The 23329-nt window shown below is 65.6% G+C and overlaps 6 protein-coding genes across 6 annotated transcripts in view; 3 read left to right on the top strand and 3 right to left on the bottom strand.

The window, feature by feature from the left end:
* Positions 1-567: 567 nt before the first annotated feature.
* Positions 568-13048, bottom strand: F751_4705 (Small subunit processome component 20-like protein; the record flags this gene model as incomplete). The annotated part of the gene is made up of 23 exons (XM_011400806.1): positions 568-741; positions 1056-1988; positions 2118-2529; positions 2982-3316; positions 3557-3784; positions 3977-4243; positions 4322-4381; positions 4522-4783; positions 5007-6010; positions 6146-6406; positions 6674-7087; positions 7450-7618; positions 7800-7938; positions 8188-8309; positions 8428-8531; positions 8722-8877; positions 9907-10036; positions 10187-10307; positions 10870-11004; positions 11168-12118; positions 12311-12427; positions 12621-12849; positions 12959-13048. 23 exons carry the CDS (start codon positions 13046-13048, stop codon positions 568-570), a joined length of 6813 nt encoding a protein of 2270 aa, XP_011399108.1.
* Positions 13049-13652: 604 nt separating this feature from the next.
* On the top strand, positions 13653-15437 carry F751_4704 (hypothetical protein; the record flags this gene model as incomplete). Its single annotated transcript, XM_011400805.1, has 7 exons — positions 13653-13703; positions 13873-14081; positions 14304-14443; positions 14584-14713; positions 14886-14973; positions 15106-15228; positions 15357-15437. 7 exons carry the CDS (start codon positions 13653-13655, stop codon positions 15435-15437), a joined length of 822 nt encoding a protein of 273 aa, XP_011399107.1.
* Positions 15438-16364: 927 nt separating this feature from the next.
* F751_4703 (Vacuolar protein sorting-associated protein 2-like protein 1) lies at positions 16365-18129 on the top strand (the record flags this gene model as incomplete). Its single annotated transcript, XM_011400804.1, has 7 exons — positions 16365-16398; positions 16501-16631; positions 16758-16862; positions 17077-17175; positions 17310-17435; positions 17607-17672; positions 18076-18129. 7 exons carry the CDS (start codon positions 16365-16367, stop codon positions 18127-18129), a joined length of 615 nt encoding a protein of 204 aa, XP_011399106.1.
* Positions 18130-18312: 183 nt separating this feature from the next.
* Positions 18313-18564, bottom strand: F751_4702 (hypothetical protein; the record flags this gene model as incomplete). Its single annotated transcript, XM_011400803.1, has 1 exon — positions 18313-18564. The coding sequence occupies one exon, from the start codon at positions 18562-18564 to the stop codon at positions 18313-18315; it is 252 nt and encodes an 83-aa protein (XP_011399105.1).
* Positions 18565-18987: 423 nt separating this feature from the next.
* Positions 18988-20194, bottom strand: F751_4701 (40S ribosomal protein S9-1; the record flags this gene model as incomplete). The annotated part of the gene is made up of 3 exons (XM_011400802.1): positions 18988-19357; positions 19662-19842; positions 20167-20194. 3 exons carry the CDS (start codon positions 20192-20194, stop codon positions 18988-18990), a joined length of 579 nt encoding a protein of 192 aa, XP_011399104.1.
* A 2688-nt stretch (positions 20195-22882) lies between these two features.
* Positions 22883-23329, top strand: part of F751_4700 (Fidgetin-like protein 1) — a gene marked incomplete at both ends in the record, with an annotated part of 4031 nt that continues 3584 nt past the window's right edge. Inside the window, one exon of the mRNA XM_011400801.1 lies at positions 22883-22939. Coding sequence (XP_011399103.1) covers positions 22883-22939 — 57 coding nt within the window. The remainder of the gene's footprint in view (positions 22940-23329) is intronic.

Below are 23329 nucleotides of genomic sequence, written 5' to 3'. Positions count from 1 at the left end.
CTGTTTGCAAGCTCGGTACAGCAGGCCTGCGAGAGGGACTGCTCTCACAAGACGGTGTTCCACCACCCTCGTGGTACTACACAAATCCCCGGGCGCAGTACCAGGGCTGCAGACCTTGTGATGCTGGACCTCACCTTCCTTGCCCCCACCTGCGACCCTTCCTGCCGCCAAGACCACCGTCTTCCACCACGAAATTGCTCTGTCCCCTGCTTTGCCCACTGGCGCCCTCCATTCCCCAGCACCTGCACATGTCAGCAGGGCACTTCACACCACGCTCTGCACCTTCCAGCCTCAGCCACGTGACCCCCGCTTGACCTTCCTCTTCCACCCCCTCCTTGTCTGCGCCAGGACCGTTGATCAGTGTACAGATGCAGAACATGGGGCTCTGCAGTGAAAGTTTCATGTCAGTGTGGGCATTGGCCCCCCCTCCCGCACTCATCTCGAATCAAGGTGGGGGCACGGGCATATGAATACAGGCTGCTGCTTGGGTACACGGCCGCGGTCGGGCAGTCTTGTTATGGGATATCCACTTTGGCACAATCCAGAGGACAAACCGGCATGAGGCCCTCACCGCCGCCCGCCGCGGCCGCCGAGCTTGGCGACCCCGCCGCGGCCGCCACGCTTGGAGTGTCCGGCCTGGCGGTGGCGTCGCTGCTCCTCAACAACCTTGGCGCGCCCTGACTTCTTCCTGCGCTGCTTGCTGATGCGCATCTGCGCCGCCGCCTCCGGGTCCACCAGGTTCTGCGAGAATGGGAGTTGCGTGGGGCATTCACCCATATGGTCAAGCTCAGGAGTGGCACAGGGGGTGAGTGGCAAGATGATGCCGCAGGCTACCCCACAAGCCGCTTGATAGAAGCCCCGGAGGGTGGCGCCATGTCAGCATGCACAACCCCCTCTCGACACGTGCTCTTGCCCCTGCCACGAGCGATGGCCGTGTGGATTTTGCATCCTAGTATCCACAATCTTCTACATGATCGACCCCCACACAAGGCCCGGCCCCCGCCTGCCTGTGCAATAGCACCCTTGTCCTCCTGCCCCGCCCCCCCCAGACTCACCCTCCTCGCGTCTGCCGCGCGGCGCTGTGCGCGTTGCCGCGCCAGCCCGGCGCGCGCAGCGGCGTGCGCCAGGAGCATCCGCTCGGCGCCCACCAGCGCTCGCAGGTGGTCCAGCACCTCCCGCGCCAGGCCGACTGTCTCCTCCCCGTCCCCCGTCGCCCCCGGCTCCGTGATGCGGGCCAGCGGGCGCAGTAGGATGGGGAGGAAAGGGAGCACGCCCTCGGCGCCCAGGCGCGAGGCCACCGCCGCAAGGCAGCGCAGTGCGGCCTGCCGCGCCGTCGCGCGCGTGAACGCGCGGTCGTCGGCCAGCGCCGCCACGCCACGCAGCAGCGCCGCCAGGCTCGTGTAGCCGTCGCCGGGTCGTGCCGTGCCGGCGGCAGCCGAGCCGCCATGCGCGTCGCCGTTCTCCTCGCCCTCGTCGTCGCTGGAGGCCGCCTCGGCGCCGGACACGGCCTTGGCCTCGGCCTCGGCGTTGCTGTCCTCCTCCACGCCGCCGCCCTCGTCGGCCTCGACCTCATCGGACGTCGCCACCGAGCTGCCAGCGACAGCAAGCAGCCCCGCGCGCGCCAGGCCGCTGGGCGCACGCTTTGCCAGCCACAGCGTGGTGGGCAGCCGACCGGCAGCCGCGTCGTCCTCGAGCGCGGCAGGGGCCAGCAAGACCAGCCCACGCACCGCCTGCTTGGCCAGCGCCTCGTCGGCGTGCTCGCCGTCCAGCTGCGCGAGGAAAGCGCGGCCCAGGGCCCCCGCGGACCCTGGGCTGGGGAGCAGGGCGGGCCTAACGCCGGGGGCGGCCAGGCCGGCCAGGATCAGGCGCCCCGCGGCGCGGCGCACCCACAAGTGGGGGTGCTCCAGCGCGCCGACTGCGGCGGCCCAGCTCTCGGCCGCGGCGGGTGAGGCGCCAGGCTGCAGCGCAGCCGGCAGCTTTGCGTGCACCTTGCGATGCGGTAGTGGGGGAAGAGAAGGGTGGGGTTGGAGTCGCAAGGTAATATGCTACATCCGGTGCATGGCACCTCACTCGAGAGCCACCCCAATGGCAACAAAGAAACCATCGCACTGCCTCACCTTCTCCAGGAGGAGGAGGGCGTGGTAGGCTTCCTGCCAGCCCTCCGCGCCCTTGCCGTCCCCCGCTGCCACCAAGCGGCCCACCACCGGTAGCAGGGCCGGCACCCGGCCGGCGGCCGCCTCGGCATCGGCCTCGACCAGCACGCCCGCCAGCTGCAGCGCCGCACGCGTCAGCCTCCCGTCCTCCCCGGTCAGCCACTGCAGGCAGAAATCGGCAGCCGTGGCGCGGAGGGCGGGGCCCGCGCGCTGGAGCAGCGTCAGCAGCGCCGCGCCGGCCCTGCCGCGGCAGGCGCTGGAGGCATCGGAAACGAGGCGCGTGACCAGGGGGAGGAGGGCGGTGTCAGCCCAGCGCACAACCACCTCGTCCGGGAACTTCTTCAGCACCGTGCAGATCATGTCCAGCGCCGCGAGCCTGGCAAGGCGGATAGAGGTGTGGGGAAAGAAGGAGGAGGGGTTGGACAGAGGGAAATGGGTTGGTGGAGGTGAGTGCCGCAGGGGTGGGTGGAATGTGGTCCAGGGGGAGGTGATGACGTGTCGAGGGTTGATCAAGGGCAGGCGATTGTGAGGGTGGGCGCCGCAGGCTGGGCGGCTTCTGATGGGATGAGATGTCGGCACATGAGGCTGCGTTCAGGCCACTACCCCGAGTCCACGGCACGCAAATGCAGCTTTGCGCCCGGGGGCCAGGCTGGCAATCCATGGGTATCATGGACCCCCCCTGCTCGCCCGCCCCCAGCCACCCGTGCCCTCAACCCCCCCCCTCAACCCCCCCACCCACCCACACCCTCTCACCTCCCCGTCTCGTGCTGGTAGGTGAGGTTGGTCAGCAAGAATTGCAGGTGGGCGTCCAGGCGCGGCGTGCCCAACGGGTAGTCCAGGAGGTACTGCAGGAGGCAGGCAGCGCTGGCCTCGCGTACCGACGCGCCCTGGCTGCGCACCATCAGCCGCTCCAGGCGGTGCATGGCGTCGTAGACCTGGGGCACCACCAGGCGCCGCGCCAGCACGGCCTTGAGCAGGCCGAAGGTGGCGCCGCCCACGCTGTCCTCCAGGTCGCCCAGGCGGGTGCCCAGCAGCAGCTGCAGGTCGGCGCGTGGCGGCTGGAAGGTGGAGCTGGCGCGCAGCAGGCCCGCCAGCAGCCGGAAGCACTCCTGGGCCAGGGGGGTGTCGGTCCCGGGGCAGCCGTTCAGCAGTCGGGTCACCTCCTGAGTTTTGGTGGAGGGAGGAGAAGGGGTCGGGCCACGCGTCTGAGCTGCGGCCAGGCGACCATCGTGCGGCGGAGTTCTAGCCCTCAACCCTGATCAGCATGTCCTCGCAGACCCCGGCCAGCCCGGCCAGCCAGGGTTCACACTCGCCAGGGGCTTGACCCCTCCCGTGGACCTTGCAGATCCCCCCTCCTCCCCGGATGGCATACAAATCCCCAGAGAAAAGCACCACCACCCCACCTCATACGCGGTCGGGACCGCGGCCTCCATGCCTGGCAGCGCGCTCTGCAGCAGCAGGCCCAGCGTGGCCAGCGCCAGCGAGACACTGGGCGTGTGCCGGCTGCGCAGCGCGCGCACCAGCAGCGGCAGCAGTGGGTCCAGCAGCGGCGCCGTCTCGCGCGAGCGCACCGCCACCTTACCCCGGCGCAGCGCGCCCGCCAGCACGCCCAGCGCCGCCTCCACGATGAGCTCGGTGTGGGGCAGGTGGTGGGTGCGCGCAGGCGGCGCCAGGCCGCCGGTGTGCCCGGCAGCTGCACCCCCATCTCCTGCCTCCTCCATCGCCCCCTCCCCGCCCACGCCCGCGGCGGCCTCGGCAGCGGCGCGCGCGCTCTCCTCGCCCTCCAGCCCCGCCTCCAGCGTGGCGTAGACAAAGACGCACACAGCGCGCGCGTCGGCGCCGGCATTAGCCAGCGCGCCCCGGACCAACGCCGCCAGCAGGCTGGAGATGCGAGCGCGGCCCTTGGCGCCGCCGGCGTCGTCCAGGTGCTGGTGTACCAGCGCCAGCAGCTCCCCCGCATGGGTTTCAAAGCCGGCCAGGCGCCACATCAGCGCGTACAGCTCCTGCGCGCGGCAGCGCTTTGCCTCCTTGTACGCGCCCGAGAAGTGGGTGGCCTCGCGCGCATCCACCAGCTCGCCCCACATGTCCGCCTCCACGATGGGAAGTAGCATGGGCACGCAGGGGTCCAGGCTGCCGGCGGGGGCGCCCGCCGCCGCCAGGCCCTCCACCACCGCATGGATGGTGTAGCCGCGGACGTGCGCCACAAATCCTCGCAGCGGGCAGGCCCCCTGTGCAGTTTGTTGGTTTCACATTGTTTGGGGGGCTGATTGAGCTACTCAAGGTAACCCAGCAAGCGGCGGCGCATGCCAGAGCGACTATTTCCATCACCTCTGTTCCCTCTCAGGCACCCCCCCCTCGCACTGCTCACCATGATGACGTCGATGACAAAGGGGAGGTAGGCGGGCCCCAGCTCCACCGCCATGGAGACCAGCACAGCGCGCGCGTCGTCGCGGATGCGCTGCAGCGGTTTGGACAGCAGGTTTGCCACACTCTGCAGCACGCGCGGCAACTCGGCGCGCGCCGCGTCCTCCGGCAGCAGGCGCAGAACCTTGACCACCGCCAGCGCCACCGGGGCCCGCACCGTCTCGGAGTTGACCACCAGGTGCTTGCGCAGGTCGGGGATGACTTGCCTGTGGGAGTTTGCGGGTGTAAGGTGTGAGGGAGGAGGGGTTGTGAGAAAGTGGTTGGTTATGTCGATGTGAAGAGGAAGGCGGAGACGATGTTGATTCCACATCCTGGGGGAGCAGTGGTGTGGGCCGCATATGAACACGTCTTCCACCCTTGCCCTCCCCAGCACCCACCTGTATCTCCTTCCCAATCCCTAACCTCCTTCCAAAGCCCCTGCCTCCTCACTTGACCAGGTAGCGGTGGATGGCCTCCATGTCGCTTGCTTCCCCCCCGTCCTCCTCCCCACCCAGGAAGTGGAAGTTGTCCAGCAGGCAGCAGACGGCGCGCACCACGGGCTTGGCGGCCGGGCCGTCGGCGTGGAGGCGCAGCGCGCGCAGCGCCTGCCCCAGCACCTGCGAGTACGCGGTCCAGGGCAGGGCCGCGCCCAGCGCGCCCAGCGCGCCAACCGCCGCGTCGGTCACGTTGGCGGTGACCGCCACGTCGCCCGCCTTGGGCTCGTGCCCGCCCGCGGCCAGCATGATGGCCGTGCCCGAGCCGCCGCCCTCCACGACCATCGCCTGGAGGAGGGGCGCCAGCACGCCCAGCATGACGCCCAGGCCCAGCGTGCACAGCGCGTCGGGTTCGCGCAGCGGGCGCGCCAGGCGCGCCAGCCCCCGCGCGCGCCGGTGCAGCTGGATGTGCGCGGCATTGAGCCAGAAGTCGACCTCCGGGTCCTCCCGGCTGGCCAGCGCGGCCAGGCCCGGGTACTGGCGTGGCAGCGCCAGCGCCAGCGTGCGCATCAGCGCCAGGTGCTCCGACCGCACCGCCTGCGACACGGCCGTCAACCCCCGCTTCAAGGAGGGGAAGAGCACGCGCTGCGCGGCCAGCACCAGCGGGTGCGGCGAGGTTGATCCTGGCGGTGCGAGGATGGATGGGATGGCCGTGCCGTCAGCATTTCTGCAGGTGTCCTTGGCGCCAGCGGTGTCCTCGGCGGTTGCATCGCCACCCGCCACCTCGACCACGGCGATGAGGAACTGGTCCAGACACTCGGCCGCGGCGGTGCGCAGGCCCAGGTCGGCGGCATTGCGCAGGTCCGATGCCGCGCGGTGCAGCACAAGCGAGGCCGGCACGGCGTCGACACCTTCGCCCTCCGCCAGCTCGCGCCAGACGCGGGCCTTGAGGCTCAGGAAGGCGGCCAGGCGGCGGTCGTAGTCGGGGTCGTCCACGCCCGCGGGGTCCAGCGAGGCCAGCTCCACCAGGGTGCGGGCCGCGGCGATGTGCGCGGGACAGCCCAGCGCGCCCGCGCAGGCGGCCGCGGCGTCGGCCAGCACCCGCGCCAGCGCAGGCTCGGGCCGCCCCGCCAGCGGGCCCAGCGCGGCCAGCACGCGGCGTAGTAAGTCGGAGCCCTCTGCGACGGTTGGCGCGGCAGCCGAGGCCCCGGCGTCCGCTGTCACGGCGCAGCGCCGCCAGAGCGCGGCCAGCACGGCCAGTGCGCGGACCACCAGCCTCAGCTGCGCCTCGGTCAGCTTCCCGCCGGGCGCCGCCAGCATGGGCAGCAGCGCGGCGGTGAGCTGGCAGGCCAGCGCCGGGGTCGCGGCCTCCTGCCCCACCACCACCAGCAGGTCCAGCGCCCGCGCGGCCAGGGCCTGCGGATCCGCGCCGCCGGGGGACCCGCGCTTCGCGCGTGCGCCGGCGCCCGCGCCGGAGAGCAGGTGGGGGTTTCCCCCCCGCCCCGTCTGCTGCTGCCAGACGGCCACGATGAGGGCCTGCAGCCCGGCCAGCAGCGGGCCCAGGTGGCGCGTCAGCAGCACCGCCAGCCCGGAGTCGGGCAGGCCGACCAGCGCCTCGGCGACGCCCAGCGCGGCGGCGCGGCCGGCGGGGGAGCAGCCGGGGCTGCCTAGCGCCGCGACCACCTGCTCCAGCAGGCGCGAGCCGACGTGGGCGTCTGCCGCCCAGGCCTCGGGCCTTGGGGTCAGCACGTAGGAGTTCTGCCGAGGGTGATGCTTGCCGGCAACAGTGTGGTCATCAGGGTCCTCGGCGTCCACGGCCGGCGCCGCCTCCAGCCCCGGCCCCTCCGCCCTCCACTCGGCGTCGGCGAGCAGGGCGGCCAGGTCGGGACGCTGAGCCAGAACCGCAGCCAGTTCCATCAGCGCGGGCGGCTCCTGCCCCGCTGCCTCCGGCACCAGGCGCGGCAGCCAGCCCTCCGCCGCCGCCATCAGGCGAGGCCAGAGGAAGGCCAGGCCCCCCGGCCCGGCCTCGCTCAGCTCGATCATCTCGGCCAGCAGGCGCATGCCCTGGGTTCGCAGCGTGCGCGCACCCCTGCCCTCCTCGGAGGAGGCCCTCTCTTCCGGGGGGGCGGCCGCCGCCGCGTCGCCAGCCGCGCCCGGCAGCGACCGGAGCCCGGTCTCCATCAGGCCCAGGGCCAGGACCATGAAGTCCGGCAGGTACGATCTGGAGAGGCAAGGAACGGGGCAAGGGGGAGGTATGATTATGTGAGGATCCAGGTGCGAGGCCTGGGATGGCGCAGGCGAGGCAGGTTCGCCGCCGCGAGTGACAGGTTGATCAGCACACGACGTGCTGTTCGCGCAAGCTGGCCGGCACATCAGACGATGCCACGCATCTGCGCTGCGGCCTCCATCCTTCATCCACCGGTGCATGACCTCCACCCTCTCCATGTCCCACCCGTCACCTTGAGCTGGTACTTAAGCCGCGTCAGGAGGTCGCTGAGGGTGTTGAGCACGCCCAGGCGCCGGCTGATGGGCTGCCGGGCCAGGGCGGCCACATCCAGCGACTGGAGCCAGGTGGCGCCAGGCGTGCGGCCCAGGGCCCATGTCCAGGCTGGCAGGGGTGCCAGGGGCCTGGAGGATGTCGTGGAAAGAGCGGGAAAGGGGTCGCCGGGAGGGACGGTTGGGGTGGGGGGCCACACGAGGAAAATGAGTGATGCACACCGCGATTGCAGAGGGACAGCCCCCAGAAGCATGCATTTGATGCAGCATGGGATCAGGATATCCAGGCCCCACCCTAGCAACCCTTCCATACGTGTGGCCAGACGGCGGCGGCTGGTGAGGGAGGGCCGCAAAGGTTGGGGCGAGCGGCTCCAGGAACAGCGCCAGGAGCGGCGCCAGCTCCTCCGGCTGGCCCCCAGAGAAGTAGGTGATGATGGCGCCACGTTGTGGCGCTGCATGCATGGAGAGGGCAGACATTCAGCGGTGACGCGCGAGGGGAATAAACAGGCACATGGGTTGGAGCGAGCCTGGCAGATGCAATGTGGATTCTGGCACTGGTGGCTGAAACGCGGACAACAGGCTGCACGGTTGGCACGGTGATGGCATTGGCGCAACGCAATTGTATGCTGGATGGAGAACCCCAGGAGGACGAGTATCGGCCACCAACGGCAGGAGACTCCCTCCACCAAACACCGACTCACCCTTCCCTCCACTGCGCTTCTGCATGTGGGGGAACAGCAGGGTGGTGAGCATGGGCACCACCTCCAGGCGGTGCTCCGGCAGCAGCGGGATCTCGTCGTCGTCCTGACGGGCGCTCCTGGTCCTGAGGAAAGCAGGAATGGGCAAAGGAAGGATGGGAGGTAGAGGATTCTGCGGGCATGGGGCGGCACCCCACTGGCTGTCAGGCAACCTCATCCGCAACAGCCCCTCTCAACACTCACCCTCCTGCCAGTGGAAATTTGAGCAGGTCTGTCCTCAGGCGCCTGGAGTTGGTCAGCCCGGCCAGGCGATCGATGTAGGGGACCAGGGCCACTGGCTTGTACGCCTGTGGGGTGTGAAGAGAGGAGGGGAGGGGAATCAGCCTGCCGAGTCAAGGAGGGGAGGGGGGCCAGGCTTGATGTCGCCCAGTCATGCCGGCTGCCAATGCCTTGTTGCTACATCCAACTGGAAAAAGCCTCTATGCGTCACCAGGCCCACCTCGCTTGCCTGATGGGCCCCCCCTCTCACTCCCTCACCTTGAGGCAGAGCAGCGCCGCCTGCTGGACTGCGGGGTCGGAGTCGCGGACGTGCACCACGATGCCCTGCAGCAGGTCGTCGGCGCGGTGCAGGCCGCGGATGCCGCGCAGCGTGCCCAGCAGGGCCAGCCACTCACGCAGCCCGGCCCGCCACTCCTTGACGCTCATGGCCTGGCGGGGGCCAGGCGCCGGCGCCGCCGCGTCCACCGGGTGTCCGGCTTTCCCGTTTGCAGACCGACCACTCTCGTCCACTTTTTGCGCTTGGGACGCCGGAGCCTCTGCCTGGGGGCGTGCTACCATCACGTAGTCGCCGTCCTCTCCCCCGCGGGCCTCCTCGTGGGAGGGCTCATCATCCGCCGCGTCCTCCAGCTCCTCAGCAACCTCCGCCTCTCCTGCCGGATCATCCTCAACACCCCGCCGCCGCAGCACCACAGGCGCCGAGGAGAAGGCGAGGAAGAGGGGGAGCCAGTCCCGGGCGCGCGCCTCCACCAGCGCGTGCTCCGACGCCGCCAGCGCTCGCAGGATGTGCGTCAGGCGCGTCGCCGCGTCGGTGCCTGGCGCGTCCTCGGGCACGCATGCCGCCGAGAAACGGCGGCGCAGGGGCGTGCTGTTTTCGGGCGCCGTTTCTCCGGCCGTCGTCGCTGCGCTGGCCGCCGCCCAGCGGTCCAACGGCCCTCCCTCCAGGAACTCGCGCTGCGTGTGGCGCAGCTCCTCCAAGGCCACGGGCCAGACCTCGGGGGCGTGGCGCCGCAGCGCCTGGCCCAGCGCCCCCGCCGCGCCGCTCCACAGCGGCCCAAACCGGACGCGCAGCGTGCCCAGCAGGCCGGCCGCCAGAGTCGCGGCCAGCCAGCCCGGCACGCCCGCGCCGTGCTCCAGCAGCGTGCCCAGCCGGCCGATCGCCACCTGGCCTTCGCGGCCCAATCCGCCGTGCTGTGCGCGCTGCGCTCCCGTCCCTCGCACCTCAATGCCCAGCAGCGAGGGCAGCGCGTCGCTGGGCTCGCCGCCCGTGCCCAGGACCGGCTGCCGGCAGCAGCACAGCAGGCGCAGCGTGGAGGCGCGCAGGCGAGCCGAGGGCGACCGCAGGTTGCCGCCCAGCGCCGCGGCGAACTCGCGGAGGGCGTCGCCGCCGCGGCGCGGGCCGTCGGCGGCGGTACGCGCGAGGCAGGCCGCCGCGGCGCCCACCACGCCCGGGTCGCCCGGGAAAGCGCGGAGCAGGTCCAGCGCCGCGCCGGCGTTGGCGTCCAGCGCCGCCGGATCCTGGCCCAGCTCTGAAACGGCGCGCAGCGCCGCCGCCACCAAGAAGCGCAGCTCTTGGCTGTCGCTTGGCTCGGCGGCGGCGGCCAGCGCCGCCCGCGCCGCCCGCGCCAGCTCGGCGCACCGCGCGCCGGCGGAGGCCCGGTCGGGCAGGGCCGCAGGCAGGCAGGCCAGGGCGGCCCAGGCCAGCGGGCAGTCGCCAGGGTCAAACCGCGCCAGGGCGGCGAGCACAGGCTCTGCCAAAGGGGCGGCAGGGGCATGGTCCTCGGCCTCCTCCAGCCTCGAGCAGAGGTTTACTGCAACAGCCCAGGCTTCGTCGTGCATGGGGCTACCTGCAGGGTTATTTTGGGAGGGGGGTAGGGGGGAGAAAGTGCAGGTAAGTGTGCGTGCTCCTTGTTCGGATGTGCACCAAGCACGAGGATGAAGGATTGGATGAGAGGATCTAGCTGTACATCGGACCAGCAACTAAGAGTTGATGGTATCCCAGGAGGGACACGGGAAGAAAGTCAGAGAAGTATGAGGGGGGGGGGGCGTCAGTACCACAGCCAATGTGTCATTGGCTCATCATCGGTCTGTGAGATCCACGAGACCGTGTATGAAAATAGCGAAAGGTTGTCATCATTGCCCAGTGGGTGACAGGGATGCAGACAGGCGCGCAGGACGAAAGAGGAAGAGGCGGGTGCCCTGCCTCGCATGAACCCTCAGAACCACAGCCAGTGAATGTGTGCATCAGCAGCAGGGGGGTGTTGTGCCGCCCCTCTTTGACTGACGTGCAACATTGGGTCATCTCGGGGTGGGAGTGAGGAAGTTTCGCCCCTTCCCTGCTCTGGGGACAGGCGCAAGAATCGCGACGCACCAGGGCCGGCAGCGTTTCCACCCCCACACCCGCCTCACCGGGCTGCATGAGCGGCAGGAGGTGGGACACGATGAGCGGCCCAAAGGCCCGAGCGACCTCGCTGGGCGCCGGGCTGTTCAAAATGCCGTCCCAGAATGTCAGCAGGGAGGCATCGTCCACACTCCCCACCAGGCCTGCAGGGGATGCAATGGGGCAGCGATGGGTGAGGCCCATGGCAGATGTCGGAAAGCAGTGGGACGCGCGAGGTGGAGGCATGTCCGCCACACTCCGTGCCGGCGCCATGAGATCTCACATCCCGTCTGCCCCGACGCCCCAACTCCCCTCCCGCAAACGCACCCGCCCACTGGGAGGCCATGCCCGCGTAGGCCACGGGCCCCGATGAGGCCCCGGCCGCCTGGCTGTGGCCTGCGACGAGGGCGGCGGCGAGACGCAGGGCCGCCCCCCGCCCCGCCTCGCTTTCCAGCAGGGCGGAGATGCCCAGCGCGCGCGCCATGAGGTCCAGGGAGGGCCCGTAGTCGCCGACGCGGGACCCCCCGTGGAAGGCAAGGGCCTGGGCGACGTGACCCAGGGATGCGGCGGCGCGCAGCGCGGCCAGGTCGTCCCCGGGCGCCGCCTGTGCGGCCTCCAGGCGCAGCAGCGCCTCGTAGTGCAGCGCGGCCCAGAGCTGCGCCGCGCTATCCCGTCGCACATGCTCCAGGAGCAGGTCCAGCAGGGCGGCGACCACCGCGGCGTGGCGCAGCGTGCGCTGCGCCGCCGGGGACGTGGTTGACTCAGTGCGGTCGAGGGGGTCCCCGTCACCCTTATCGGGCTGGAGACCCTCGGCTGCCACGGACTCATCCCCCGCCAGGCCGGCGGCCTCCTGCTCGCCACTCGGCCCCCTCACGCGCCCGGGGTCGGCGTCGCCGGTCTCCAGCCCACGCAGAGCGCGCAGCAGGACCTCCGGCGCGTGGCTGTTCAGGTCGTGGCCCAGGCCCCGCGCCGCGTGGAAGAGCAGGGCGGCGCCGGCCTGCAGTCGCGCCTCGCTCCCCGACGCGGTGGCCTGGCGCAGGACCAGGCGCACGGCGGCGGTCAGCGCGCCCAGCCGGCGCTGCGCGTGCATCTGGCGCAGGAGGAAAGCGAGCGCGGCGGCGGCCAGGCGGCGCACGTGGGGCGCGGCGTGGTAGCGCAGGGGGGCAGTGGCGGAGAGGACGGCTGGGAACTTCTTGATCAGCTGCTTGGACAGGAACTTGAGGATGGCGCTGAGGGAGGAGAACAGGTGCTGCAGCGACTCTGGTTTCCTGTCCAGGCCTGGCGTGATGCGTGTGGGGAAGGGGGCGTGGAGGGGAGGGATACCAGCTGAAGATGGACCTGTGGGTCAAAGACCAGTCCCCCGTTCCCGTCCAGCACCCGCCGACCCAGGCCGCCTATGAACGGAGTGGCAGGCTGGCAGCCTCCCCATGAGATCAACGCCGGGCCATCTCAGTTCACAACCTCGCTCACCCTCCGCGACCAGGGCTGCGTAGGCGGCCATGACGCGGGGAAAGTGGGGCTCAAATTCGACCCCTAGGTCCCTGGCCAGCGTGGATATCAAGACGAACAGCGGCTCCAGGGACAGTTCTGCAGGATTTTGTGGGGTTTGTGGGATGGGGATCTGAGATCAGTCCTTCTCGACGCGACATCATACCAGCAAGGTGCTATACCATGGAGCGCACTGCCAGATCGCCGTATGGCCGCCGTACGACAGCAATCCCTCCCCAAAAACATACTTTTGGGGGAATCACGCAATCAAGATCCTCAACCCCACACTCACCGGCAGTGATGTGCAGACGGCCGAGCAGGATGTCCAGGATCGGCTCGACATTGTGCAGAAGCTGGGGCAGCGTCTGCGTCAGGTGGGTGAGGGCGGTGGCCGCCTGCACAAAATCCTCGGCGGCATTCAGCTCCCGCCACTTGGTGATATTCTCTTGGAAGAAGGAGGAGAAGCCGGGCAGGGGGTCGGTGCGGGAGTACTCCTGGCTCAGGAACACTGTGACCTCGATCTGGCGAGAGAGGAGAGGAAACGGGTGGGTGTGTCCTGAGCTCGATGCGGCGACTCACTTGTCCCAGACCCATCATACGCCTGCACACGATGTAAAAGCAACCAACTACCTCCTGAATTTGCTGTGTGAGGGTTTTGAAGACGTGCGTTCGCGGCCGCTTGGCGCGCGGAGCCTCCTCCTGCTCGCTGTCCGAAGACATGGGGTCGGCCGCCGGGTGCCGTCCAGAGTCAGCTAATACTCATAGTACCCGAGTCATCATTCCGTTAGACAGCATTCTGTATATGGGCCATGGTGCCTCGCTGTGACGATGCTGCAGGGGATCCCGTCCCTCGGCCTGCATGCACGGGTGAGCTGGCCATGCTGCGTAGGCTGGGCGCGAGAATTCGGCTCGCCAATCATTCCACACTGCATGGGTACATCGAGCTCGATGACCGCCTCTTGTTGTCTAATACAGCTTGTCTCCTTTATTTTACTCTTGAGAACTATCAAATACATACTACCCTCTTATCAATCTCCTTGATGTTGGCGGGCGGACTGCGTCCCACGAGAGTCTTCACACACACCACGCGCTCTCGCCCATTGGTCCCGTCCAAGGCATCGATCACCAGCATGACGGCCCAGGTACGGTCTCGCAGCATGGCACGATACATTATGCGATGATCCAAACGTTGACGGAGGGTGGATGTTCCACCCCCGGCTCCCCCTAATGTTCCGCCGAGCATCTGCCTAGCTTCACCCCTGGACAGATCGTCCCCAAACTCACTCCCAAGGAGCGCTTCAACACTCCGGACACCAGTCTGCGCATGATCGGGAAGGATCCTCAGACCTATGGCCTGGGAGGCGGGAAGTTGGCGGTGAGCATCCGCGGCTGCCGTGTTGTGGTTTTTGCTGTCCTTGTTAATCGGGCAGTGCTCTGCCCGTGCTGTGCTGGAGGCGGGTAATAAGGCACCGTGCTGCTCGTATGGCATGCGCCGCCTACCGTCTCTCTTGCTAATCAGTAATGCTTCCCTCCTCTCCCCCCAGACATTCACAGCATCCCTCCAGTTCATCCTCCGGCCTGGCTTTGCGTTCAACCAGGGCTACCACGTGAGCCTGGTGCCGGAGGACCCCAGCAAGTATGCATCAGGCCACATGTTTGGCAAGGCAGTGCGTGAGGAGAGCATCGTCGCGACCTTTCCTCGTCCAGAGCTGCCGATAGAGCTGTACGAGTTTGAGAGCTGTCCCTTCTGTAGGTGAGCGATGGGCTGGTTCGCGATGGTGACAGGGTTTTACATGGGTAATGGATCCTAGGATCTCAAGGGGGCTACCCAGTGCATGTTCTTGCTTTGCTGAACAGAGAGAGGTTGGATCCTGGACCGTCTTGTGCATTGACTTGTCAGTCATATCCATCTAGGACTACTTGCCATAGACAGGCAATACCTTACCTTGCTGGATGCTTGCTCCGCACCCCGCAGGAAGGTGAGGGAAGCTGTGAATGTGCTGGACATTGACGTCAAGTTCTTCCCCTGCCCCAAGAATGGGCCGACCTGGCGCAAGCAGGTCAAGGAGACCACCGGGAAGTCGCAGTTCCCCTACATGAAGGACCCCAACACTGGTGGGTGCGAGGAGGGGGGAAGGATGAGAGGGAGAGCGCCTGAGTGTGGGGTGATGCGAAGAGTGTGATTCATGTGGAGACACTCTACTTGTGGTCTGGGATGCCATTTTAGACAAACCTTCATGCCCCCTACTTTCTAGGCGTGGAGATGTTTGAGAGTGACGCCATCATCAAGTACCTCTGTGATACGTATGGTGATGGCACGGTGCCCCTCCCCCTGCGCCTGGGCATCCTCACCAACATCAGCGTCTCCTTGGCCATGATAGCAAGGTAGCTGGTGATGAAATGGGTTTCATTTTCATGGAAGTTCTATCATTTCTGGATTGAAAAGTCGGCGACGAGGTGAAGCACAATGTGTTGATTCGCGCGATGCGTGTGCCCTTCCCAAAGCTGTCTGGCCAACCCGCACCATGATCACAAAACTTTCACCCTGTGGCCACAGGGTGAACAGAGGAACCGTGTATCGTCCCTCCCGTCTCCCAGAGAGGCCCCTGGTGCTGTGGAGTTTTGAGGGCAGCCCATTCTGCAAGGTGAGCGAGCTGGCGGTGATATGAGCACCTTGCACTCGAATTGCTTGACAGCATTGAATGTGGTGGTCACGATTGTAGCAAACCACAGGTCTGGCTGAACATGACCCTGATGCTTGGCTTCCCCCAAATCAGATTGCTCGGGAGGCACTCGTGGAGCTGGAGATCCCACACATCCATGTGACGGCTGGCCGTGGGTCACCGAAACGCCAGGTCTTGTTCGAGAAGAGGGGCAGGTTCCAAGCCCCGTACCTGGAGGTGAGAGGAAGGGGTAAAAGTGTCATTCTTTCCACCCAGAGTAGGGGTGCTATGGCCCAAGCAGCACACAACACGTGTGGAAAGTCCAGCAACATGACTTCACTCACTCCACTCCAAACCATTCGCAGGACCCGAACAAGGGCGTGGCCATGTTTGAATCAGCCTCCATCGTGCAGTACCTGAATGACACATACGCCATCGCTGAGTAAACAACCCTACCCTCTCGATGTGATTGGCCGGTCTATATTCTCCACTTTTGCATTCTTCTCCCGTATTACAATCTTACAGATGGGAAGTGCTCGGCTCAAGGAGAGCATGTACAGTATATGTCTGCTGCTATATATACACTGGGCCAGCGCCGCAACCGCTATGCTGAATTGGGGAATCTTCTCACATAGGTCGGGAGGGCGGGCTGGGGACGACGCAGCCCTCACTGTACGTCGACGGGATGTGAACGCAGGGCGCTGACGGCCATCTCCCTAGACAGCTCCGCAGGCGAAAGAGACAGCTCCATGTCGAACAGGCTGTTGGCGCCGGTGTGCTGCAAGGTGGTGTCAGGGTTGAGAAGGGAGAGTGTCATCGACGAGGACAGTTAAGGGACAAGCCGGGAGGCAAGCTCTACGCGTGTAGAGTGCCGAACGCATCGTTGCCAGACTCACGTGTGTTGGAGATGAGCTCATGGACAGAGACGAGGATCGAGGGATTAAGTGGGTGCTCGACTTCAGGTGGGGTGCCCGAGGCGAGCCGGCCGTGTACTTCTTCGCCGGCTCTCTGCGACTCTTGTCATCGTCATCGCGCACGATGAACACCTTGGGAACGACTGCTGCTGCATACATCTTGGTTACTGGGCATCGACACGGGCGTCCGCAAGCTTGAGGGAGTCAACTCGTGGGAAAGGTGTCGGAGGACTCCGCTCCGCGCTCAAAAACCTCGTTTCGCGCCATGCCTGTCCGAAACGCGGTCATTCCATGCCCAGCTTCGTCCGACAGCCTACCAGCTGGGGGTTGCTTTCACCTGTTCTCCAGATCCAAACATTTGATCGGCATTCCTACAGTGTTTTGGCCCAGGGCATGCGCCTCGTGCCCCTGCCTCACTCCTCCTGGCCCTGCGCGTAGCGGTCCAGCAGCGAGACCAGGATGTGGTTGTTTGGAAAACGAAAAACGGCAGCAGGTGTGTTTCTCGAGCGCGTGTCTCCTTTGAGATCCCAAGATGGCTTTTAGGCAGCACAGTACGCGCGGTCTCCATTGATCGCCACTCCCTTGAAATGCCCAGAGCTGCTCCGGGAGAACAAGCGCCTGCTTGATCGGTCGATCCGGGAGCTGGACCGGGAGCGCACGGGCCTGCAGAACCAGGAGAAAAAGCTGGTGATGGAGATCAAGAAGATGGCCAAGGAGGGCCAGATGGTGAGGATGCCCCCGAGCTTTATCCTGCCTGGTATCCCAATGCCGTACTGAGACTGGGAGAAGGGAGCAGGAACCCACCCTGCACATCCTTCCCAGATCCACCAGTCCGCCCCCTGATCTCCACAGGACGCTGTCAAGGTCATGGCCAAGTCCTTGGTGCGGAATCGGCACGCCGTCAACAAGATGTTTGCGCTGAAGAGCCAGCTGCAGGCCGTGTCATTGCGGATAGCGGTGCGAGTTGTTTCTGCGCCGCATCTCAATGGATCCAGTCGCTTGAGTGATGTGATGTCGGGATTTTACTTGAGGTACCCTGGCCGGGAATGGCATCTTGTATCGTGTATGCGGAAGCTTGGGGCTTTGGGGTCTCCTCCATCCCAACATCATCTCAACGATGTCACCCTCGCCCTCACTCTGGACCCCTCTTCACACTGTCCCCATCCCACAGACGCTCAAGTCCACGCACGCCATGGCTGACGCGATGAAGGGAGCCACCCGGGCGATGGGCATGATGAACAAGAGGATGAACCTGCCGGCCCTGGCCAAGGTGAAGCGGGCGATGGCAAGGGAGGGGGGGATGGGCCTGGTTTCTGTGGCGTCAGCGTGCTCCTTCTGTGGTGGAGCGCACAGGCAAACCTCTCCCACACCCGCCACATCCCCCTCCCCCTCATCGATTCACAGATCATGCGGGAGTTTGAGCGTCAGAACGAGAAGATGGAGATGACCAGTGAAATGATGGGTGACGCCGTGGACGGCGCCTTTGAGGAGGGCGGGGAGGAGGAGGAGACAGACGAGCTTGTTTCCCAGGTGGGGCCTGCGGCGGCCTGTGCCGCTGCGAGAGGACGGCTTTGGACTGGGCACTGATCGTCCCTGTGGAGTTCCCAGTGCCTTTTGCCATCACTCGCCCAGGTCAGCCAAACCACCTCCCCCCCTTGCCCCCATCTTCAAACCCACCCGCTCCGCCTCCCTCGCCTCCAGGTCCTGGACGAGATCGGGATCTCCCTGGATGCAGACCTGGTGTCAGCTCCCAAGGCGCGGGCGGGCGTCGCGGCAGCGCCTGTCGCAGCAGCGCCGCAGGCCATCGGGGCAGCAGCCGGCGGCGGCAGCGGCAACAATCGGCAAGGCTCGCCGCCGCCGCGACCGCCGCCGGGCGGTGGAGGCGGCGGCGGCGGCGGCGGGGAACCCAGCGGCGATGCTGGCGGCGGCGGCGGGCTGGATGACGACCTCCAGGCCAGGCTGGATCGACTGCGAAAATCTTGAGCTGGCCGGCCATCAGGGCCTTGCTGTCAAACCCTCCCCTCCCTTGGCCACGAGGTGAATGCCTTTGTACAGTTGTGCATGCACCTGGCGCGCAGCAGGTGTCAGTGCTCACACAAAACTGTCCGGATGGTTAGGGAGTGGGGGGCAGCAAGAGAGTACTGTCAGATCGTGTCACATGCGGCAACAGTGGTTCGGTCACACGCTCGGCGCCCGCAGGGGCTCTCAGGAGGTGCCTGCATGAGGCTCCAAGGCCGCAGGGTGCAGGTGTTGCTGTGGCGTGCAAGACGCCTGCCTGCCCGACCTGGCCCGTAGGCAGGCTAATGAGAACAAGCCAGGTGGCTCACTCTGATGTTGTCGTCGTTGCTGCTGGAGTTGAAGGCCAGGCCACGCCTGGGCCTGGTCTGGAACTGGCATCCCGGGACCCTCACTCCCGCTTTTTCGCGGGGACGATGGCTGGGGTCTCGTACCAAGCGCAGATCATGAAGGAGACGATGACCACATTCACCCCCAGGAGGGCCAGCAGGCCTCCCAGCACCGTCCGATTGCTGTCGCTGACCTCCTCCGCGCTCAGGATCTCGAGCAGCACGTCCAGGGTGCCCCTCTTTGCCACCACAAATGTGATGAGAGGAACCAGGCCCATGAGAAGGGTGTGGATCATCAAGTTAGTGGCCGCCATCCCGTCTGCGAATAGAAGTCGTGGGATTCGAAACGCGCCGCTGTCGTCAAGGAATGAGTACAAGAGGTCTTCAGCCTCTTTCTAACTCTGTGTAAGCGCTCTTCGGAGAAGTGCCTGTGTCGGGGCGTGGGCTCCTCGACGCTCTGAAAGGTTTCAGCGCTCGCATGCGGCCTACCACTTTGGTGGAAGCTGGGCACATCGGAGGGCCGTCCCCTGAACCCCCCTCGGCCCCCCCCCCCACCATCCAGGGCCTTCAAACCCGTGCCTGCCCTCCCCCGAAACCTGCTATTCTGCCATACCTGCCCTCCCCCGACACCCAATTCCCTGCCATGTCTTGTCTCCACAAACTCCCTGGGCTGCCTACATGCCTCTCAGCGCAGCAGGGGCAGCATGCATCTCGTTCGTCCCAGCACACGCGTGCAATCACTCCTCGTCCTCCTCCTCGGCGTCGTTGCCCTTCTTGGCCAGGCTGCGCCTCTTCACACGGCCGGGGCGGCCGCCGCCGAAGGGCGAGTTAAGCGCGAAGTCGATGTGCTTCTGGGAGTCGATGCGGACGATGAAGGAGGGCACGTTGACGATCTGCTTGCCGACGCGGATGTGGCGCTGGCGGATGAGCACGCGCGCATGGTGGATGGACTTGGCGAGGCCCAGCTTGAACACCTGGGTCTGCAGGCGGCGCTCCAGCACGCGGTCGGGGGTGAGGGAGAGCACATAATCCAGCTTGTCCTCGTGGGTCTCCAGGAAGCCGTACCGGTACATGCGACGCATCAGGGCCTCGCCCTCGAACAGGCGCCTGGGGAGGGGGGGAGAAGGGGGGGAAAGGGGGTCACAGAAAAGCTCAGCTGCAATGGAGCTTACACTCCTCAACAAGGCGAGCGCACACGAGGGAGGAGAAAGACATCAGGCTGAAGCTTGGAGGGTCTGGGGGCATGCGGCTTGAAATCTACCGAGCAACCAGGACTTGCAGCAGCGCAAGGGACTGCACCAGTAAACGCATGATCTGATCCAGAGCGCCCCACTGAAATTTCTGCCATCCCGTTGGTCCTCTGGCGCCCCCACCACACATACTCTCCACACCCTCCCATGATGGCACTCACTTGGGGTCCTTCTCCTCCAGGGTCAGCAGCTCACGAGCACGGGAGCGGAACTTGGACAGCACCAGCTGCACGCGCCAGAGCTCGCGCTTGTTGCGCAGACCGAACTCGCCCACGGTCTTCAGCTCGGCGTCGAGGCGCTCCTTCTCGAACGGACGACGGGGCTTCTTGAAGGTCTTGCCATCTGCGGGAGTGGCCGATGATACGGGGGTGGGTGCTCGGTGTGCAGGAACAGGGCCCACCAACAGCAATGAAGAAGAGCTTGTACCGCATCCGACCTCAGCGCGGGTGGCACTGAGTGCACCGTGCACCGTGCACCGCGACACCTCCCCGCCGTGCTCGCGTCGTGGCAGAAGGGACAAACGCAGGGACAACCAATGAGCGGGCCCCTCGCGCCTCGCCTCTGCTCAATATATCAGGACCCAGCCACCCTTGCAGCTCCAATGTCAGGCGGGATGCGCCCTGACCCACCCAAAGCCGCTCCCCCAAGCCCGGCAGCAGCACTCACAGTTGCGGTAGCAAGAGATGGACGGCATGATTGCTCCTCAGCCTCCCCGCGCTATCACTCCTCTTCAACGCACTGCAAGCGACAGAGGAACCAGTCGCCTGGAAAGAGACTCCCACATGTCCGTCGTGCCACTCACAGCCTGGGCGGCGAGGGGTCCTCGCTTCTCCCGGAGGCGGGAAAGGGCACCACTTTCATTAGAAAGGGTGGAAAGGCCATGCTCATGCCCGAACCCTTTACAACGCGAAATCCTCCGATAACTTGGTCGGTGCGGACATCATTCAGGGTCTCGATGCATTCAATTTATTCTATCGCCAGATATCGGGGCGGCTGGGTACCATGCCGGCCGCATCGAGGGACAATCGTCGCGAGGGACCCCTCCCTGCATTCCTCTGCACCCCGATTCGTGCCCAGAGCTGCGCACAATCGCCCCCCTTCAAGTATGGAGGCGACAAATGACGAAATGATAAATGACAATCCAGATCGCCCTGCGATTGAGGTGCGCATGGAGGTCCGCAACCAGGATCAATGGTGCATGGATTGCATGGAAGGCCATGCAATCCTGTCAAGCCATCAAATCAGACCCCGGGGCACAACATCCGCAAAATCCATCCTGCTATTGTGTACAGGTGCACAGGATCCAGCATCTCCAGGGTGAAGTCATCAAAGGGGTCGCAGGAGTTGACAGAGGCGAATCTACACTAGACCTTGGGTGCGTGCTTCTGGCAAACACTGCCGCTCTCATGCTCCCAAGTGCTGTCGGTGCAGGATCGCTGAGAGTGCTCACTTCTCAATGCAGGACGCTTGCGGCGCTGCTGGCTGGTGACGGGGCGTGCTTCCTCCTGTTTGCTGCTGTCGGACGCATGCAGCATGGGGAGGGCCTGGCCCCCCTGAGCCTGCTCGGCACCGCAGGCCCCTTCCTTGCAGCCTGGTATGGGACGGCCCTGCTCCTCGGGACGTACTCAAGGCAGGAGCTGCTTCGAAAACCTGAACAGCTGTTCAAGACCTGGGCGGTGGGGGTTCCCCTTGGGATCGGACTCCACTCCCTCGCCAAGGGTCATGTGCCTGCGCTGAGCTTTGTCCTGGTCTCCCTGGCCTCCACTGGGGCGTTCCTTGCCAGCTGGAGGGCTGTGTACAATGCACTGGCTGGACCCATGGTGAGTCTGATGGGTGGGGGGGAGCTAGGCAGAAATCGCCCTTCCTCTGGAGCGGAAAGAGGATGACTTGGCATCTTGGCGCTTCATCGTGGATTCCTCATGCTTGTCAGTACCAACCCCATTGAGCAGGAGGCGCCTGCCAGGACACCAGGCGAGGAGCTGAGGAGGAGGAAGGACAGGAAAGGTATGCTCTGCCCTGAGGGAAGGAGGGCTGGACACCCCATGCCATCGCTGGGCAGAAACCTTGGATTTCTTCTCCCCCACACGTGCAGGTGGTCCTCTGGAGTTTATGCAACTGCTTGCCTCCCTGACCCAGAGGTGGTAGTGAGTTTTATGCGTGATTTGGAGCTGAACCTCGCTGTTTGTATTTATAATTGTAAGGAGATGCTTCAGTCCTGAGGCATTTGGCCCTGCAGGGGTTGTCAGTTCTCGCGATTCTTGAAAATATCCAAAGATAGCGGAGGAGGTCATGTATGGATTCGTCTTCCAGTGACAGAGCTCTGCTCTCGCTGTGCCGCCTCCGCAAGATCTGGCGGCATGCCCTTGCACTTCCTGACATCCATTCCACCGATAATATGCGTTCTCTGTCGGGTTGTGTTGGCAATACAGATACACTCGCAGTAACCGCATTTGCACTTTCTACAGGGCCCAGAGCCAGGTACTTCGACCCCCTCGGACGCCCCGGCCACCAATCTCTGGAACGACTCGATGGTAACTGAGTATAATCTCTGTTAATTAGAGGCAGATTGGGCTGCTGGGTTGACAGGCTGAATCTTGATAAGTAGCGACGAGGAGGGCGGCGGACACAGCCCCGCCTTCCTGCCCCATGGTCTGATGTTGCAGCGGAGCATGCCACGGGTCTGTGCTGACACTTACACCTGGCTGCTGTTCGAGATTTCTGGGCCATAATGGGATATTTTTGGATATCGCGATCTGCTAAGGTAGACTCTCAACTATTTCACGAGTTTCGACAACCCAGAGTGGCCCTGAGGTGTCACGTGCGCAAGTACGATTTTGATGCAAGGGACAGAGGATGCAGGGTGACAGTCTCATCGGCGACGGGTCAGCGCAGTCTAGGGAACCTTGTCGATCGATCGCAGATATCATGATGCAATGTAAGTCTCAGTATGCATGACCGCCATCTCCAGATCGCATCAAGCAGCCTGTGACGACCCCGAGACATGGCTGGCAAGTTTGAGTCCGCGCGCAACCTCGCGAAATCCCAGCTGCAGCACTACTTTGGAGGCCATGCGGAAAACTCCAACACATTCAACCAGGCGAGGGAGCCCGATGCGGTGCCTCAGCAGCATCCCCTCCCGAACTCAGTGCCCGCCTGGCCTCCCCGAGCGGGCCCAGCCCCTGATAGACCGGAGCCCGCCGTGGACCTCACAGGCGTGCATGCCATCTATGGGCATCATGCGAGGGACGGAGCCCCCCCCGCGAATGGCTTAGAGTAGGTTTGCTCGCTTGGTGTGGGGGTGCCATGTTCATGCAGGTGTTGTGCAGTGCTGCTGAGCAAGCTGCTTCTGGATCACCGTGCTGCCCCCGCCCCACACAGCGCCATGGACGAGCCGTTCCACAGCAACGATCTCATCGAGGAGCTGCTGAAGCTGGGGGAGGTGAGTGCCCCAGCTTCGGTGCTTTGATGGGAATGCCAGTGCTGCAGCCCTCTCGCCCTCCCGTCTCCTCCTCGGCCCTTCCCCCACCCAGCAGCGCCGCCCTCACTCCGTCCACCCACAGCACAAGGTGGGCCGTGCAGCGCATCAACCGCCCCTGGCTCAGGTCCCCGCTGCCGGCGAGGAGTCGCTGACCGAGGCGCAGGTCGCCGCAAGGAGCGGGCGCCGCGCCTTCCAGCCACCCCCGCGCTGCCCCGCCCCCGCCCCCGGCCGGGCCCCGGCGCCGACCCCTGCCCGCCCACGCCAGCCCACGCCGGAGGTGGAGTACGAGGACCAGCGGAGGCAGCGCGCCAGGAACAAGCGGGGGCGCCAGGCCTCGCGCCGCGGCGGGGG

The sequence above is a fragment of the Auxenochlorella protothecoides genome (genome assembly GCF_000733215.1).
Source record: "Auxenochlorella protothecoides strain 0710 unplaced genomic scaffold scaffold54, whole genome shotgun sequence".
Taxonomy (NCBI): Eukaryota; Viridiplantae; Chlorophyta; class Trebouxiophyceae; order Chlorellales; family Chlorellaceae; genus Auxenochlorella; species Auxenochlorella protothecoides.
The sequence above is the reverse complement of the archived record's forward strand: the minus strand, read 5'-3'. Positions and strand labels throughout refer to the sequence as shown.